Here is a 16,207-nt window from a genome sequence, read left to right on the forward strand (position 1 = left end):
AGTGGCTCAGTCGGTTGAGCATCTGACTCTTGGTTTTCGGCTCAGGTCATGATCTCGCGGCTCATGAGTCTGAGCCCCACATGGGGCTCTGCGCTGACAGTGCAGGGCCTGCTTCGGATTCTCCGTCTCCCTCTCTCTCTGCTTTTCCCCAACTTGCACTCTCTCTCTTGAAATAAACAACTTAAAAAAAATCGTGGAAATGTTCTTTGTGTCCAGGCACTGACAGGTTCATAATCTGGAGGTTTCTCTCTCCCTCTCTCATTGGTCAGTTTGAAAAATCAGAGAAATTTTTCTTTTCGACATGCCTTTCAGCGGGTACTGGGGTGCTTTAATGATCCCGTAACAAGAAGTTACTTGGGAACGTGACAAAGCTTCACACACAGAAACTCCATCTCGTTTATTTTGGGCACTCTAACTTGTTTCACACATCTCATGATAATTCAGTAGAAGGAAACCTGAACAATGTCACCTGCAAAACAACAGCATTTCCAGAAGCCTGGGCAGGAAGAGCAAGGGGTGTGTGAGCCAGAATTCCACACGCTCTGCTGGTGACGTGCGACCCAGGTCACGTCTCATTCTGCACTGCCGACCTCCAAGAGCTCCAGGGGAAAGCGACGGGGAAAATGCGTATGGCTACACTCCAAAATCTGGAAAGTGACACAAGGCCTTACAGGACGGGCCACTCTGGACCTTTACCCTTAAGTCGCCCTGGCCCACACAGACATGGCAGGACCTAATACGCTCTGGGGAATGCACAGAGCCTGGGCCAGCACAGGAGACATGGTGGCATCCAGCCAAGCCTCTCTCTACATGAGCTTCCTGACGTCCCACCGACACGGCGGCCCTACTTATGTGGCCCCAGTCGACACGATTCATTCTAGAGCAAGTCGTAATGCTAAGCAAGGCTTTCTTAGCCTTCCCTCTGTCTTTTACCATCTGGGCATCCTTACTCGACTCTCCGGAACTTCCGCGGGACGTCAATCCAAGGAGACAGCTTTTAGGAATCTGCTGGGACGGCTGAGTGGTGAAGGAGGTTTTCTTGGACCTAGGTTAAGCACCTCAGCTACAACTTTGAACTGAAGGGTGTGGAAAGGAGGACACAGCTGTTTTTTCCTTCCCCTAAGCCAAGAGACTGGTCTCCAAAGCACACACCTAGCACCACAAAATTAATAAGGAATAGCAACTAAAGTCTGAGTGCTTAGTATGTACTAGGTGTTGTTCTAAGAGCTTTCCATGTATTAATTTAATACTTCCCACAACCGTAGGATATACGGCACTATCATCATACCCATTTCACAGATGAGTTAATTGAGGTGTAGAACCCTAGACCGAATAGATTGCTTAAGCTCACAGACTAGTAAGTGGTGAACTTGGTTTCAAACCTAGCCGGGCAGGCCCCAGGCTAGCCCTCTTTCCACTGCTAACATGGCCTCGCGGACCAGCAGGTCTCCACTTTCCCACTGCCCGCGGCACGAATCCCGACCCGAAGGCCCTCAGCCACCTCGTACTTCCATCCTGTCTTGCTCCTCACCCATAGGACCTACTGTGTCAATTAGAGTTTATCCCGGACCCTCTGTGGCCTCTGCTTCCCACCTCAACTAGGTTTCGTAATTTCCCATCACGCTGTTCCCGACTTCTCTGGCCGGTAAATTCCAGAACGTCAGACCCAGTTTCGTTCCTTACTCATCTCAATCCGACTTTTCTACCAAGAATCACAGAAGTTCTCAGAATGTGAAACGGTGGCGGTCGACTTGCTGAAAGCTTTGCGACCAGTCAGTGCAGAGACAACTTCCTCTGCGTTCTGTCTAGCAGACAGGCACACACAGTCAGAGCTGTACCTCAGAGCCTCACTGAGGGCTGACTACGTGCTCGAGCAAGGTTGACTGCTTCTGGCAGCTTTTCCAGTATCGAGACGATCAGGCCAAAGGCTTTAGTGCTCTGAGAGCCATCTGTCCCAGAGAGAATTAAATGGCCATCGGACCGAGCAGCAACACCAGAGACGCTCGGAGACGTTCGTTCCAACGCGTGAAGCTTGGGAACAAGTTGTTGTGTGACAGACGCCCAGCGGGGAGGCCGCTGGCAGCCCGTGTCCTACCTTCACTCCGTCCAGCACAGCCTTGATGACCCCTTTCACCGTCGTGACCATCTCTTTGTCTTCTGAGTTCACCCCTTCCAGCATCACTTGGTCAGACCAGCGGATGAGGTTGGCGAGACTTTGGTACACCCGGCTGTAGCAGGAGGAGAGGGCTGAGCTGGGGGCAAGAGAAGAGTTTCTTAAAGAAGGTGAACCCTCTGAAGCACGACCGTCACTTGAAGCTACTGTTTGATACAGAACCGGTTTCTTGGAGACAAGGGCTCACTTCTAACCCTTTCTCTCCGGAAGACCCACACCTCCTTTTCATGACAAACGTTCCCCTGGATCTATGCCCTTATAAATCCAACACACACCGTATGCAGCTTTACATTCTAGTCTGTTATAAGACTGTTTTCATTTTCCAAACATAACAGATAAAAATCCCGCCACAGTTTATGTGCTTATTTCCACAGCTGACATGCTTCTTCAAACTTCCCGCCATCCCCCCACCCCCCTTCCGCAGGATCCTGACCTCTCCCTCCCCTCCCCTCCCTCCCCTCCTCCTAGCTGCTAATCATGGGTCAAAAGCACTACACGCTTCTTGTTCTCAGTCAGACTAACACTCATGTTAGATGGGCCACAAGGAGCCAGCGGGTGCGTGGCATTTCAGCAGGCAGGATCCTCTACCGAAACAGCCTCTAAACGTGAGCTTGAATGGTCTGTAGCTCACCAGAATTCCTTCCAACGTGGGCTGAGCTCCACTCTCTGCACCATAACCATGGCAGACCTGCCAGAGCCCCGCACTCATGAAGAGCGTTTCCAGAACGACAACGGACGAGGGGCAAGGAGGCCTGTGCTGGCGGAGGCGTCGACCGCTCACCGCGAACGGAAGGCCCGGCTACGTCCGGATGCCTCGCTGATTGGGGAGGGGAGGCCCAGATGTACACTCTATATATCTTCCACACATTTTTAAGTAACCGGAGGTACTTTTCTCTAGGAATTATGGAAAGGATTACCTTTCCATTTTAAATATTATGTACCATAAGAGAGGAAGGGCAAAAATATGGAATTTGTGGAATGCCCCTTCTTCCCCTCAAAAAAAAAAAAAAAAAAAAAAAAAAGGTTGGGGGAGAAAAAGAATGAGGGAGATATTGAGCAGCCCAAGATAGAATTTGAAGGAAAAGATACAATACCGTAAGACATGATTAAGACAGCTTCTAAAAACAAAGCTGCTTATAACAAAACCCTGAAACAAACAAAGCTCTAGCAAGAAGCTCTTCAGAATCAGGTGACGGGCAAACACTTTCCAGGAGATCTACAATTTCCATTTAGCCACTCATTCCGCTCTGTGCGTGTTCCAGCAGGAGAAGAGAGCAGTCAGAAGGAATGAGAGCAAACTCCAGTCCCCTTAGAAACCAGAACAGTTTACCAAAGGGGCCCCGGGAGAGCCAGGGTTGGGCTGCCTCAGGGAAGAGTATGAGGGAAAGTGCTGGAAAGAGGGCTGCTGAAGGGGACGGGAACTGGTCTCCCCTGGGGGCTGGGCCATCGGCGGTGCCATCCTGCAGGAGGTGGGGGGACGGCCCTGCTAGCAACTCCAAGCCTCCTCCGCCTCCTCCCGGCAGGGCCAGGTGAGGCCTCTTTCAACCAAGACGGCCGCCTTCTGCCAAAGTGCCCGCGGGGGATCCTGCCAAAGCGTCAATCACACTGTTCAACTACTGGCCAGAACTAGATGAAAAGGAGGCAGGCAGACACTTTTACACAATGCTCGATTTCTACCTGCGTTGAATGGTAACATCCTGAAAGCACCTCAAGAATTCGGCAGTCGTGGCCACGCTTCACAGCGTTAGCTTGGAATACTCCTCTGTGTCAGGGGCTGAGACATTCAGAAAGGAAGGAGGGTCCCGTAACCAGGAGAATGTCCAGTGGCCACACGTCTCCATGCGCCACACACTCCCCAGCGCAGGAGAAGGTTCCTCCGCTCACTGTTCACGCCAAACAGCCGCTGCTTGCTCAAAGGCTGGTCCGCCACTGTCCCAGCACCCTAGGGGATGGAGACGAAGGGCCCACCAGCTGGGACCCAACCCACAGAGATGCTCTGAGCAGAAGGCGGGAAACACCTTCCTAGCTCACAAACTGCACTGGGAGAAATGATGACAGAAGGAACCTAAGAGAAACCTTTGAAGAGGAGATATCAGGGTGGTCGAGAAAAAGATCATCCGTTGGCTTTGCGAGAATCTCAGGAAGAAACATCCCTTAAGTGGTATCAGCCAAAGGACTGCCAGAGAAAAGAAAATCATCGCTCCTTATGGCCACACCCGGGCATTTCTCTCTCCCTCTAGGAAACTGCTATAGACGTGAAATAATTTTTGCCAACTACAAAATAGTTATAAGATCTCCCCATAGACAGAAAATGCCCCCAAACCACTGTCCTACTGCTTGATCTCAGTGTTTGCGCCTATTCCCACCCTTCCTTCAGGTCCCGCTCGGGGACCTGCGGGAAGTTTAACTGGGCCACGGAGTCTCCTCTAACTCTCCCTCCTTCAAATCCCAACAGAGCTCCGCTCAGTACCACTAGGTTCGAACTCCACCGCGGTAGGGACACTCACACGAAAAGGGGTGGAGGAGAACTCTGCATAAAAAGCCGTCTACACATCTGACCCTAGCGCACTGTTGGGCACATCCCCTCAAAGGAGAACGGTACCGGGCCCTTCTACGAGCTGGGCACGGGGTTAACTACGGGAGGGACACGGTACTCGGTCTCAAGCCCAGCACACAAAGCACTCTGTGCGTGGCGGCCACTCAGCAGGGCATGAAGGGACTCATTTCCCCAGGCTCCTCCTCGGTGACAGGAGCACGGCCTGGAAAGCAAAGACAGTAGCAGGGCAAAGTCATCCCGACAGTTTTTTCCTCCGCCACCAACTGGCCAAAACACCACAGTCTACGGAGGTCAGCTGAAACTCCAGGGTGGAAGGCCCAGGCCAGAGAGCTTCTTGGAAATAAAGACACTTGTTTGCATGATCTCCCAGAAAAAGAAAACTATGCACTTCGTTGCCAAGTTCTGAAAGCAGTTCACAAAAGCTCAATCTCATGGGGCTGGACGAACACCGAACCATCTCAAGGAACAGAAAACACAGCTGCGTTCATCCTGCGCAGGTACCAGAAAAGAAACGCAGAGCCGGCGGGCACCTCTGCTAGGCCTCAGCTAAGACCACACCGAGTGCCCCTTTTCCTTCTCTACCTGACAGTGAGGACCAGAGCAAGCTGCTCCCAGACCCCGACGGGAAAACGCACTCCAGCGGTAAGTGTTCCTCAACCAAAGCTCGCTGGGACGCAGGCTGACTCCTCCCGGCATCCCTGGCTTCCAGGGAATCCGGGTGCAGTCTGGGAGATCCTGGTCTGATACAGTTAAAGGTTTCATTAATCCATGCTCGAATGGGATTCTCGATCTCTTTTGGCCTAATCAGCTAGGCAGTTGAGGTCTCTACCAGGCTGGGTATTAATAGGATTTAATGTCGTAATACACCACGGCTGATGGAAGGGTACTAGAAATGTGTCCAACTCGATGTGATTACTGCCAATGACCTAAGGCCAAGAAACCACCACAGACTTACCCTGTGGCTACATCCCGAGCAAGGCTAGAGATCTCCCTCAGGGTCGAGGCCTCATGAGTAACAACGACCTCGACCTTGGGAGAGCATCAAGTCATAGCTGTGAAGGGTGGGGAGAAGGCTCTTTTCCCTCCCCGCACTCTTCACTCTTCCCAGGAGCCCTAAGTTTGAAGTGCCCCCAAACCAAGACGCCTGTAGGCCTCCCTTGCTCTGACACAGTCAAGGATTTCAGGGCAACTCACCTGTGCTGAATCCGAGGGTCGCTCTGCACCAGGGGTAAGATGGCCTCCAGCACCTTACTGGCTGACCCTGGAAGCATCTCCAGTACCTTCTTGTCAATAGCCATTTTGTCCACAATGGTCTTGAAGTAGCGCAAGGCACTAACGACCTCCTTCTCTTTCTCTTCCAGCCAGCTCAGGTTCTGAAAGGAAATGTTAAGCATAAGGAGGGAGGAGAGAGATTAAAGGGAGCGGTTTCGAAAAAAATAAAGTACGCTTTCCTATCGACTAGCTGGAGACTGATGCAAGCAGAAGAGACTTCTTGCTGCAGAAACCAAGCCAAATTACTTTCTAAGGACTGCAGTCAGGATACAGAGGCTAGGCTAGGAAGCAGAAGGGAGCTCGGACCAAGAACGTTCATTCAGATATTTCTGAATTCCCTTCCTGGTAGAGACTGATGTGGCTGAGGTCTTGAAAACTGCTTCGAGGATCCTTCTCTACCACACTGAGATAGCACCACTCATTAAGCATCGTGAGGACTAATTTGCTGATGGCTGTAGGAAGCTTAGCGAACCCGCAGTTAGATCTCATGGTGCCTATCCATCCAGTAAACCGAATCAAGAGACCCCAGGCCTTTCAAAGATCTGAGGGACAGCAGAAGATGGTCAGAGGCATTCGTGTTCAAAGCCCACTCTCCCAGGACCCCTCACTAGATTCCCACACTGAGTCCGAAGATGCAGTTCCCTCTCAATGAAATGGCTTGGCTCACCCAAAGGGTGTAGAAACCCCAGGGTTAGAAGGGGTGGATGCTCTGGGATGAAAAGGGGAAGGTGCTGGGGCAGGTAGCAACGATTCAATCATCACTCGTGTAGCAAATGCTAACAGCATCCATAGTTCCTCTGCTCCCGAAGAAAGCACAGCTAGGAGGAAAATAAACTCCGGAGCCCTGCACTTAGCAGTATTCAAACTCCCATGCCCAAATCTTTTCTCCTTGACTACAGGATGCCTCAAATTCAGTCAGTGGGCACACACCCCCCTTGGTTCCTTTCCCCAACCTCCCTCTATGTGGCCTTCAGGTCAGAGGCCCGGGTCCCAGCTGCCTGGCAGGGAAGGGAAATCAAAGATGATCTGTAAGACAGATAAATCCAAAAATGGATACCCTATTCAAGTAGAACTGATTACATGGCCAGCGCAAATTGTGATTGCTGTATATGAGGAAAGCTGTCACCTGTGGGCTCTCTGAGGTCCAGCGAACATACAAATAAAAGCACCCAAGGGCAAGAAGAACATTTCTAGAAAAAAGCTGATTTAAACAATAATCTCTAAGGAGATACACCAATGACATATAATAAGAAGTGATTATGACTCTGAACACTAACTCTTCTCTTCTCAAATGATGGAGAATGTCATTTTAAATAACATTCAATACTCGAGGCATTTATTCCATGGGAATAGCAAAAGAAAATAGGTAAATACGATCAAGAAGTAAACAGCTTCTTTAGTCAGACAACGTTCGTTCGAAGACCCGACTCAATTCTTCTCCACGGGAAACTTCCCCAAAGGGGGTCTGCAGACCACAAAGAGCGGATTCTCTAAGGCGGGGAGTGCCTGTCCCCCCTCCCCACCCCACCCCCCATCACTGGAGCCTCGTTACCCCCACCTTGCATCTTCTCATGACCTCACATGTTTATTTACGGTTTTTGAGGCCAGGCACTTGTTTCCTGCCTCACAGACAAGAGCTCTCCGCCTTGCATCGGCCACCAGGGCCACAAGGAACGTGAGTATGAAGGAGTCACACTCAGACATCAGTGTGACTGAAACGCCGGCGGCCAGCGTGGCCAGAGGACCCTGACCACGGCACTGCTATCTCAGCACATCGGGACGTGTTTGGAACCAGGAATGATGAAAGATGGGGAGGAAGCAGGAAACCTTATAAGAAAATCTCATCGGGGGGCGCCTGGGTGGCTCAGTCGGTCAAGCATCTGACCTCGGATCAGGTCACGATCTCACAGTTCATGAGTTTGAGCCCCGAGTCGGGCTCTGTGCTGACGGCTCGGAGCCTGGAGCCTGCTTCAGATTCTGCGTCTCCCTCTCTCTGCCCTTTTTCCCTGCTCACGCTTTCTCTCTCAAAAATAAACACTAAAAAAAAAATTAAAAAAGAAAGAAAGGAAATGTCATCAGGTTTGCTAGGGAGAAAGGGGCTGACCTGGAGATGGGAGGCACCCAGAAGGGGCAGGAAGGCACTTTGAAGCAAAAAGAATCTTCCCATCATTTGCAGAGAGATCCAATGAGCCACTGAATAGCCAAGCTGCCCTGGGCTCCTACTGAAGGAGCCGACAGCTTAGCACAGTCTGGTTTCATCCATTAACTCTCCAGCAAACTGCACTCCCAGAATTAATGGCCTCTGAGTGTTGTGCGTTCAAAGCACCTCTGCTCCTGAACAGCTCCGACTTCTTGCAAATGCAGCCAGCAGTCAGAAGAGTTTACAAGGAGACAACTAGCTGGAGCACTCGCCAGAACTGGGAACCCAGAGCTCTGGCTCTGCTCTGTCGCCCAGCTGCACAAGCTCAGAGGCAGGTGCCCCGACCCGGGCACAGCCTCCCTGTTGTGGGGGATGAGGCACCAGCCACTATCCCTCCACAAACCGGGAAGCTACATGAGGGTAGAGGTGCCAGGGGAGGGACTAGGTTCGAAGCCACCACTGGGCTTGGGGGCCAGTGACTTCAGGCTCCTCATCTGAAAAATGGAGAGGATATTACCTGATATCCGCCCCCCCCCCTCCAATGTGGGGACGTGAATAAGAATGTGCATAGAAGCAGTGCATAAAACTTAAGGGAAAACCAGATTTTGATCAAGAAAACTTGGGCCAGAGCCCAAAGTCCGTACATTTGGAATAATAAGAGGTTTTGCACACAGTTATGGAGAGGAACAAGTAGGACAGCACGTGAAATCACCTGGGACAGGGCCTAGGCAATGAGACCCTCCGTAAGCCGTAAATGAACCTGAATCTGTGCTGCTATCTACCGGGCGACAAGTTTCCCGTGTGTTTAGACAGGGAATGGCAGGCATAGAAACCGGGATTAAAATGAGAACACGGAGAAAAATATTCTCTAAGAGGTAGGAGAGCTCATGAGTAATAAATAACAATGACAGCAAATGACAGCAAATGACACGCGTGTTTTCGGATTTCTTCGACGGTCTTCTAAGTTCACACATGTTGGCAGGCTCCCCACACCTCCAGTTGTGCCTGTGGGCCTCTACGAGACAACAGGTTTGTGCTCATGTCGTCTCAGGCAGCTGACTTGGGGCAGAGCAGAGTGACTCAACCCTTCTTAAAGGGCGACAACCAAAAACCAGAGTAGCAGTCTTCCTGGGTAAAGCTCATACTCACAGTTCCTGGCTACAGAATAGGGGGTTCTAAGCAGCAGCACTACTGACGTCTTGGGGTGGATAATTCTCCATTGTGGGCAGGGCCGTCTCACGTAGGATGTTTACGAGCACCCCTGGCTTCTATCCACCAGCCCTAGTAACACCTGCTTCACCTTTCAAGTCGTGACAACTCAAAGTGTCTCCAGACGTTGCCAACGTCCACTGGAATCTGCAGGAACCCGTACCAAGCGAAGGACACTTTAGCACCGAATTCCCCCCAGGGACCTCTCTCGGAGGAACGAACAAAGGGGGGAAAGTTCCAAGAACCGAGTGGCTGAACCAGTCTCTTCCCGGCGCCAACTGCTAGAACGCGGTTGTCGGAAGTCACTTCACCCTCGACTGCCTGCTCGAGTGCTACAGGGGCCACCGGCACCGTGCGTGGGCTCCGTTACCGGACTCGGCTCCCAGAGGGGGCCGTACGGAGGGACCCGGAAAATGACTCTGGCACACACTGATCTTCCACTCTATTACTATTCTTCTTCAATCTGGAATTTGACCAATCTGGCAAACACTGAATACTTTATTTCCTCTTTTTCTTCAGCCTCTTTTGCTACCAGATGAGGCGGGAAAAAGGGTTATTCAACAAACGACTTTTGGACTTAAAACCTTAATTGTCTCCACTTCTAACTAGAATTTTAAGATATCCTGCTGGTCACAGTACAAACAAAACAAAAATACAGGTACGCTGTAAAATGCAAGAATCGTGGCGTCTGTTTGCCAGTGGCATTGACTTGACGGCTATGACGAAAGCTCTTCCACCAACTACGCTCTTGGGCGGGCCCTGGAGAGAGGCCGCGTTTCTCTACAAGGCTTGTGTTTATTCTACGTTGCGGGGGCTAATTTTGCTTTTCTGTTCAGTTACGTGTGAGCGTTAACACTTACATTCTGGCTTTCGTAACGAGGAATGCGTCGCAAGAGTTTTGACTAGGATGTGAGGCAGCCTGAGTTCAAATCTCAGCCTCACTACCTTTTCCTGTGTGATGGTGAATGCTTCATCTTCCTACAGGCCCAGTTTCCTTTTCTGCAAAGTAAGTTTCCATCCTCCAGGGCTGTTAGGAGTGTTAAGTAGGAGTAAGTGTAAAGCAGCCAGCACGTTAGTGCTATAAAGCTGGATAAACGTCAGTGGCACAAAAGGTGTCCCTGGCTCTCGCAGTGCTTGGTTCTGAGTGCACTCACCACACTGAGCTTGCTAGATGCCTCACAGAGCACCTGTTACTGTAGATGCCCTTCCCTTCTTAACTGCTCAGATCATCTTAGCAACTCAAGGAAAAAAGAGCTGGTCTTGAGAGAGAAGACTTACCCACTTCCCCCAGAACCCGTTGCACCCAAGCAGCACACCCAAACCCACCCCAGAAAGGACCCCCAAGGTTTCGTCAAGGAGTGCTGAACTCTCTCCAAAGACCACAGGGACTTGTATAAACTCTTAATTTTACCCAAGGCCCCTTGGACTGTTTCCTGAACGATTAAGCCCACAGTCGCCACCCAATTCAACACAGGGATATTGCAAGAGATTTTTTTTTTTCCATCCCCAAAACCATGGGCCAGGATTCTGCAGTAGAAGGCAAGGCAAACCCAATTGTTCTTAACGTCACACTGACCTTCTGCCTTTGAGACCTGGAAGCCACAGCACTGGTGGACATAAATTCTACTGCCTGCTGCTCCAGATCCAAGGGGATAGGGTAGCCCTCTGGTAGAAATCTGTCTGTTGCCTCCTGGAAGAGAGGAAACCTGGATTCCTACAGAGCTTGAAATGGCCGTTTCAGGCTGAAGGGAGGGGTTGATGAAAATCTACAGCTGTTTCAACGTATCTGGCTTCACTGGCCCTGCTGAGGTTACTAGTGCTTGAGGACATCCTTGGCTGGGTTTCAAGGATTTGACATGTCTCAGAGCATGGGCCCTAAAGCCAAACGAAGGACGTTGTGGACGTCACAAAGCTCCCTCTATGTGTGTGCGTGCCAGGGCAACGTGGGGCTCTCTGGGGGCAGGCAGGTGGCATCCTGGGGTGTAAACATGATGCACTGAGCTGTTCTGAATGCCCAGAAGATGATACATCTGGGAAAGGAGAACTGCGTCAGCCAACAGAACCTGACTCTGCTTAACAGGAGAAACACTCGCCATCCCAAAGGCTCACATTTCGCAAGGACACTCCAGGCCCCTGCCTGGCAGCACGGGAATGCTACGAAATGCGTGCTCTGCGGTGGAAGCCGATCCCCAGGGGGTGAACTTAAACACAGCACAAACTCCGACTGCTCGAAGTAGGCGAAGGCCAGGACAGACACCTAGAGAGAGTCCGCTTACTTTGTTCACAGGCTTCTCCGGGACTTTCACCGACGCCTCAGCTGGTTTTCCCTTCTTGGACGGCGTTCGCTTGATTTTGGGCGAGTGGAACTTGTCCTTGAGCTTCATGGTGAAGGAGGAGAGATGGGAGCGCTGAGAGTCTGAAAACAAGGAGGTGCCGGTGGTTAGAAGTGGGGTGGGGAGGAGCCGCGCTCCGTGGCCATCTGCAGAAGCGAGCATCGTCCCCAAACAGATCGCTTCCCCTGGCTGTTTCAGACACGGCAGAGGAAAGGCCTGCTGGAACGCTGCTCCCTGCACGTTCTAATTTCTGCAATTTCCACGTAGTTGGGTTGTTCAGGATTGCGGAAGTCAGGGACGCTCAAACAGCCGTGGGAAAAGAACCCACAAACGCTTTCGGTGTCCTCTACAGAGTTTGTAGGATGGGCTGACCCAAGTCTAAGGGAACCAGCTAACAAGAAAGAACACCACAGCGGAATCACAGGGGTGCGGGTTGTACGAACTGGAGAGGAAGGCCCTTCTGGATCAACCTTTAGGGAAGGTCACCAGGCAGCACAGGCACGGCCTCAGAGTCAGCATCGGGGACTAAAATCGCCCTAAGGTATTCAAAACCCTCTGGAACATAGTGAACGACTGGATGGTTTCTCTCCAACATCAGGAATGAGACTAGGGTGTCTGTTCTCAACATTCCTATTTGGTGTCATACTCTTAACAAAAGCCATCCAGATTGGAAAGGGAGACATAAAACTATGTCTATTTGTAGCTGATCTTGTATATGGAAAATCCCAAGCAATCTATTAAAAGGCTATTAGTACTAATAAACAAACTCAGCAAAGCCACAGGATACAAGATCGATATGTAAGTGTCTATTGGATTTCTAAACAGTAGAAATGAACATTCCAAGATGAAATTTTAAAAAGCTTCCATTTACACTACAGGGAACTGATGAGGACAGATGCAGAGGGAAGAGGTGGGGAATGGGAAAAGTGGGTGAGAGGCCGTGGGAGATACGGGCTTCCAGTTATGGAATGAATAAGTCATTGGAATGAAAGGTACAACCAGGGAATATAGTCCAGTGACACTGCAAAAGCACTGTATGGTGACAGAGGGGGCCACACTTGCGGTGAGCACAGCAGGACACATAGAGATGCCAAATCACTACGTTCTACACCTGAAACTAACATAACACTGTATGTCAACTCTACTTCAGTGAAAACAGAACGAAAACAAAAAGCTTCCATTGGCAATATCCTCAAAAAGAATAAAATACGTAGGCATAAATTTAACACAAGAAGTGCCAGACCTACACTAAAAACTACAAAACGTTGTTGAAAGAAATTGAGACAATCTAAATAAATGAATCAAGAGTTAATATTATTAAAATGTCGATACTCCCCAAATTGATTTACAGATTCAATGTAATCCCTATGAGAATCCCAGCTGGCTTTTTTTTTTTTTTTGCAGAAATTGGCAATCTAACCCTAAAGTAAGTATGGAAATAAAAGAAACATGGAACAGTCAAACCTATGTGGGAAAAAGAAGAATAAAATTAGAGGACTCATGCTTCCGGACTTTAAAATGTTCTATTATGGAGCTGCAGAAATCAGGGCAGCGTGGTACTGGTGTGAGGACAGAGCAACGGAATGGAACTGACAGCCCAGAAATAAACCCACGTGTCTTCGGCCAACGGATTCTTAACAAGGGTCTCAAGGCCATTCAGTGGAGGAATGAATGTTCTTTTCAACAAATGGTGCTGGCACAACTGGGTATTTCACATACAAAAGAACAAATCTGGGCCCTTACTTCACCATATACAAAAACTAACTCCAAATGGAGCACAGACCTGAATGTAAGAGTTAAAACTAGAAACTTAGAAGAAAACTTAGGGATAAAACTTTTGTGACCTTGGATTTGGTAATGGTTTCTTAGATATAACATCAAAAGTGACAAAAGAAAAATTAGACAAGTTGGATTTCATCAAAATTTAAAACTTTAGACTTACGGTGGCGATCATTTGGCAATACATACAAATATCCAATCATGATGCTGTACGTCCGAAACTAAGACGGTATTTTGTGCTGCAAGTGACACCATCAAGAAAGTGAAAAGACAGACTACAGAATGGAAGAGAGTATGTACAAGTCGCATGCCTGCTAGGGACTTGCACACAGAAAAGGTAAACAACTCCTATAATCCAAAACAAAAGGCAAATAATCCAACTGAAAATGAACCAAGAATTTCAACAGACATCTCTCTAGATGAAATATACAAACGAGCAACAAGCATATGAAATCACCATCATTAGTCACCAGGGAAATGCCCAAACTGACATAAGTTACTACTTCTAACCTACCAGGTATAATCAAAAAGACCTATAACAAAGCAAGCGTTGCTGAAGGCTGGGGGACTGGAACCCTCCCACACTGCTGCTGGAAATGCAAAATGGTGCAGCTGCTGTGGAAAATATCCGTCAGTTCCTCACAGGATCAAACACGGTTACCCTACACCCCTGCAGTTCCATCCCTAGGCATATACCCGAGAGAAATGAACACATCCATCCACATGATTTGTACACGAAAAGCTCACAGCAGCATCATGCATAATAATCAAAAGGTGGAGATAACTCAAAGGTCGATGAACGAATAAATAAAGTGTGGCATATCCAAACAACAGAAAATTACTTGACAACAGAAGAAATGAAGTTCTGACACCTGCTACGACATGGATGAACCCTGACAGCATTTATGCTCAGTGAAGGAAGCCGGTCCCCAAAGACCACTGATGGTATCCAGAATAGGCAAACTTTTAGGGACAGAAGGTAGATCAGTGGCTGCCAAGATTGAGGGAAGGGGAGAGGGCACGAGAGGGGTTGCCAATGAGGATGAGGTTTCTTTTGGTGAGGGGACATAAATGTTCTAAAATTAGAATCCGGTGATGGTTGCACAACCCAGTGAACTACTAAAAAACAAGCCACGCTGCATTCTACACTTTAAATGAGTCCATCGTATACGTGAATTACATGCCAATTAAGCTGTTTTTAAAAAAGCAAAGACGCACCAGGCCTTCCTCCATCTCGCCATCCGCCTCCGTGCTTTCCAGTGTCTGACACGATCTTGTGAAGCGATTTACTGACGTGCTTGTCTCCTCACAAGAATGCCAACTCACTGAGGACCACACCCGCCCTCCTCATGCCCGCACCCCCAGTGCTGACATGGTACCTGGCCAGCCAACATTCAACATTCACTCAACAAGTGAACTGATCAACCCAAAGATGCCCCTGCAAAAAGGACTGCTTCTTTCAAGACCAGCTGAAATTCACATTTGAAATTTTCGTACTTGAAAGTGGCAGAAAATTGGGGAACAGAACACGATCCTATGCGGTAGAAAAACAAACACCTGTGGTTTTAAAAATAAAAAGCACCCGTCCCCTTTCCATTTTTCCAGCTATGTAGTACTAAAATACCCTTCCAAACGAATGACATAGCACCCTGCACGACAGCCGGTCAGTGTGTCTGTTATTACTTCACGTGACCTTGGGGACAAGGTGTGATTCCTTTGTCAGACCTTCCAGGTGGCAGGCAGGGTCAGATAAACTATCTGCTCTGCACAAGTCTTCTAGAAGCGCATTGCACTCTGGACCAAAGAGATGGTTAAAAGGGTGAGCTCTGTAGTCAGACTGTTTGGGTTAAAATACTTCAAAGTCACCTCTCCAAGTCTGAAGTTTCTTTGTCTGGAAAATGGGGCTGGTAACGTTGTTTTTGGTTTTTGTTTTTTAAGTGTATTTATTTATTTTTGACAGAGAGAGAGAGCGCGCGCATGCACGCGTGCACGCATGCACAGTAGGGGAGGGTCAGGGCAGTGGGCGGGAGGGGGGGAGACACAGAATCCGAAGCAGGCTCCAGGTCCTGAGCTGTCAGCACAGAGCCTGCGTGGGGCTCAAACCCACAAACTGTGAGATCATGACCTGAGCCGAAGTTGGATGCTTAACCGACTGAGCCACCCAGGTGCCCCGGTAACACTGTTCTTAGGATGGCTGACGTGATGTAGGATAAATGAGACGCTGCCTGTGGGTAACGCAATGAGGTGCTTATCCAAGTGCCAGGCACATGGTACCTCAATGCAGGGAGCTAGCCAAACTAACTATAGGATTTGGATGGGTAGCAAGGCTGATCAAACTCTGAATTCTTACCTCCCAACTGCTTACAGATCTTTATCAGGTGATTCTGTAGCAGTGAACTTTTAACTCACGACCCTAGGTGACCGTGGGCCTTACAGTCTTCCTCCTCTTCCTTTGCACCGACCCGAAGCCTCAAACGGGCTTTTATCCGTAATCTGTTCTGCTCTGTGGTTTCACGTGTCTCCTCGGCCCTCGTGTCCCTGCAGGCATAGCACTGACCAGGCAGGTTCCCGAGCCAGATGAGATGTTAGAGCAGCGTACTAATCCTTACGACTTCCATCGGAGCAATTAAGACTGAAAGCAGGGCCAGAAAAGCAGACACAAATGAGGAAGTCTAGGCAGGATGCACGGTTTCTTTGGTTTGCTTCCGTGGTCAGAGACCTTCAGAGGCCTGGGATGGGGAACC

At 49.4% G+C, this 16,207-nt stretch overlaps 1 protein-coding gene across 14 annotated transcripts in view; it reads right to left on the minus strand.

Annotated features, from left to right (window-relative positions):
* RAPGEF1 (Rap guanine nucleotide exchange factor 1) overlaps positions 1 to 16,207 on the minus strand; it is a 132,143-nt gene that overhangs the window by 54,239 nt on the left and 61,697 nt on the right. For 10 of the 14 annotated variants that reach the window (XM_086684333.1, XM_086684331.1, XM_086684342.1 and 7 more), the window contains exons 2-5: positions 11,628 to 11,767; positions 10,928 to 11,041; positions 5,925 to 6,103; positions 2,096 to 2,252 (exon numbers count right to left, since the gene is read on the minus strand). In XM_086684333.1, the coding sequence (XP_086540459.1) occupies positions 2,096 to 2,252; positions 5,925 to 6,103; positions 10,928 to 11,041; positions 11,628 to 11,767 (590 nt within the window). The remainder of the gene's footprint in view (positions 1 to 2,095; positions 2,253 to 5,924; positions 6,104 to 10,927; positions 11,042 to 11,627; positions 11,768 to 16,207) is intronic. The other 4 variants (XM_086684338.1, XM_086684343.1, XM_086684337.1 and 1 more) reach the window with 1 other exon arrangement.

Source organism: Puma concolor, chromosome D4, assembly GCF_028749965.1.
Source record: "Puma concolor isolate L17-30 chromosome D4, mPumCon1.1.hap2, whole genome shotgun sequence".
Classification (NCBI taxonomy): domain Eukaryota; kingdom Metazoa; phylum Chordata; class Mammalia; order Carnivora; family Felidae; genus Puma; species Puma concolor.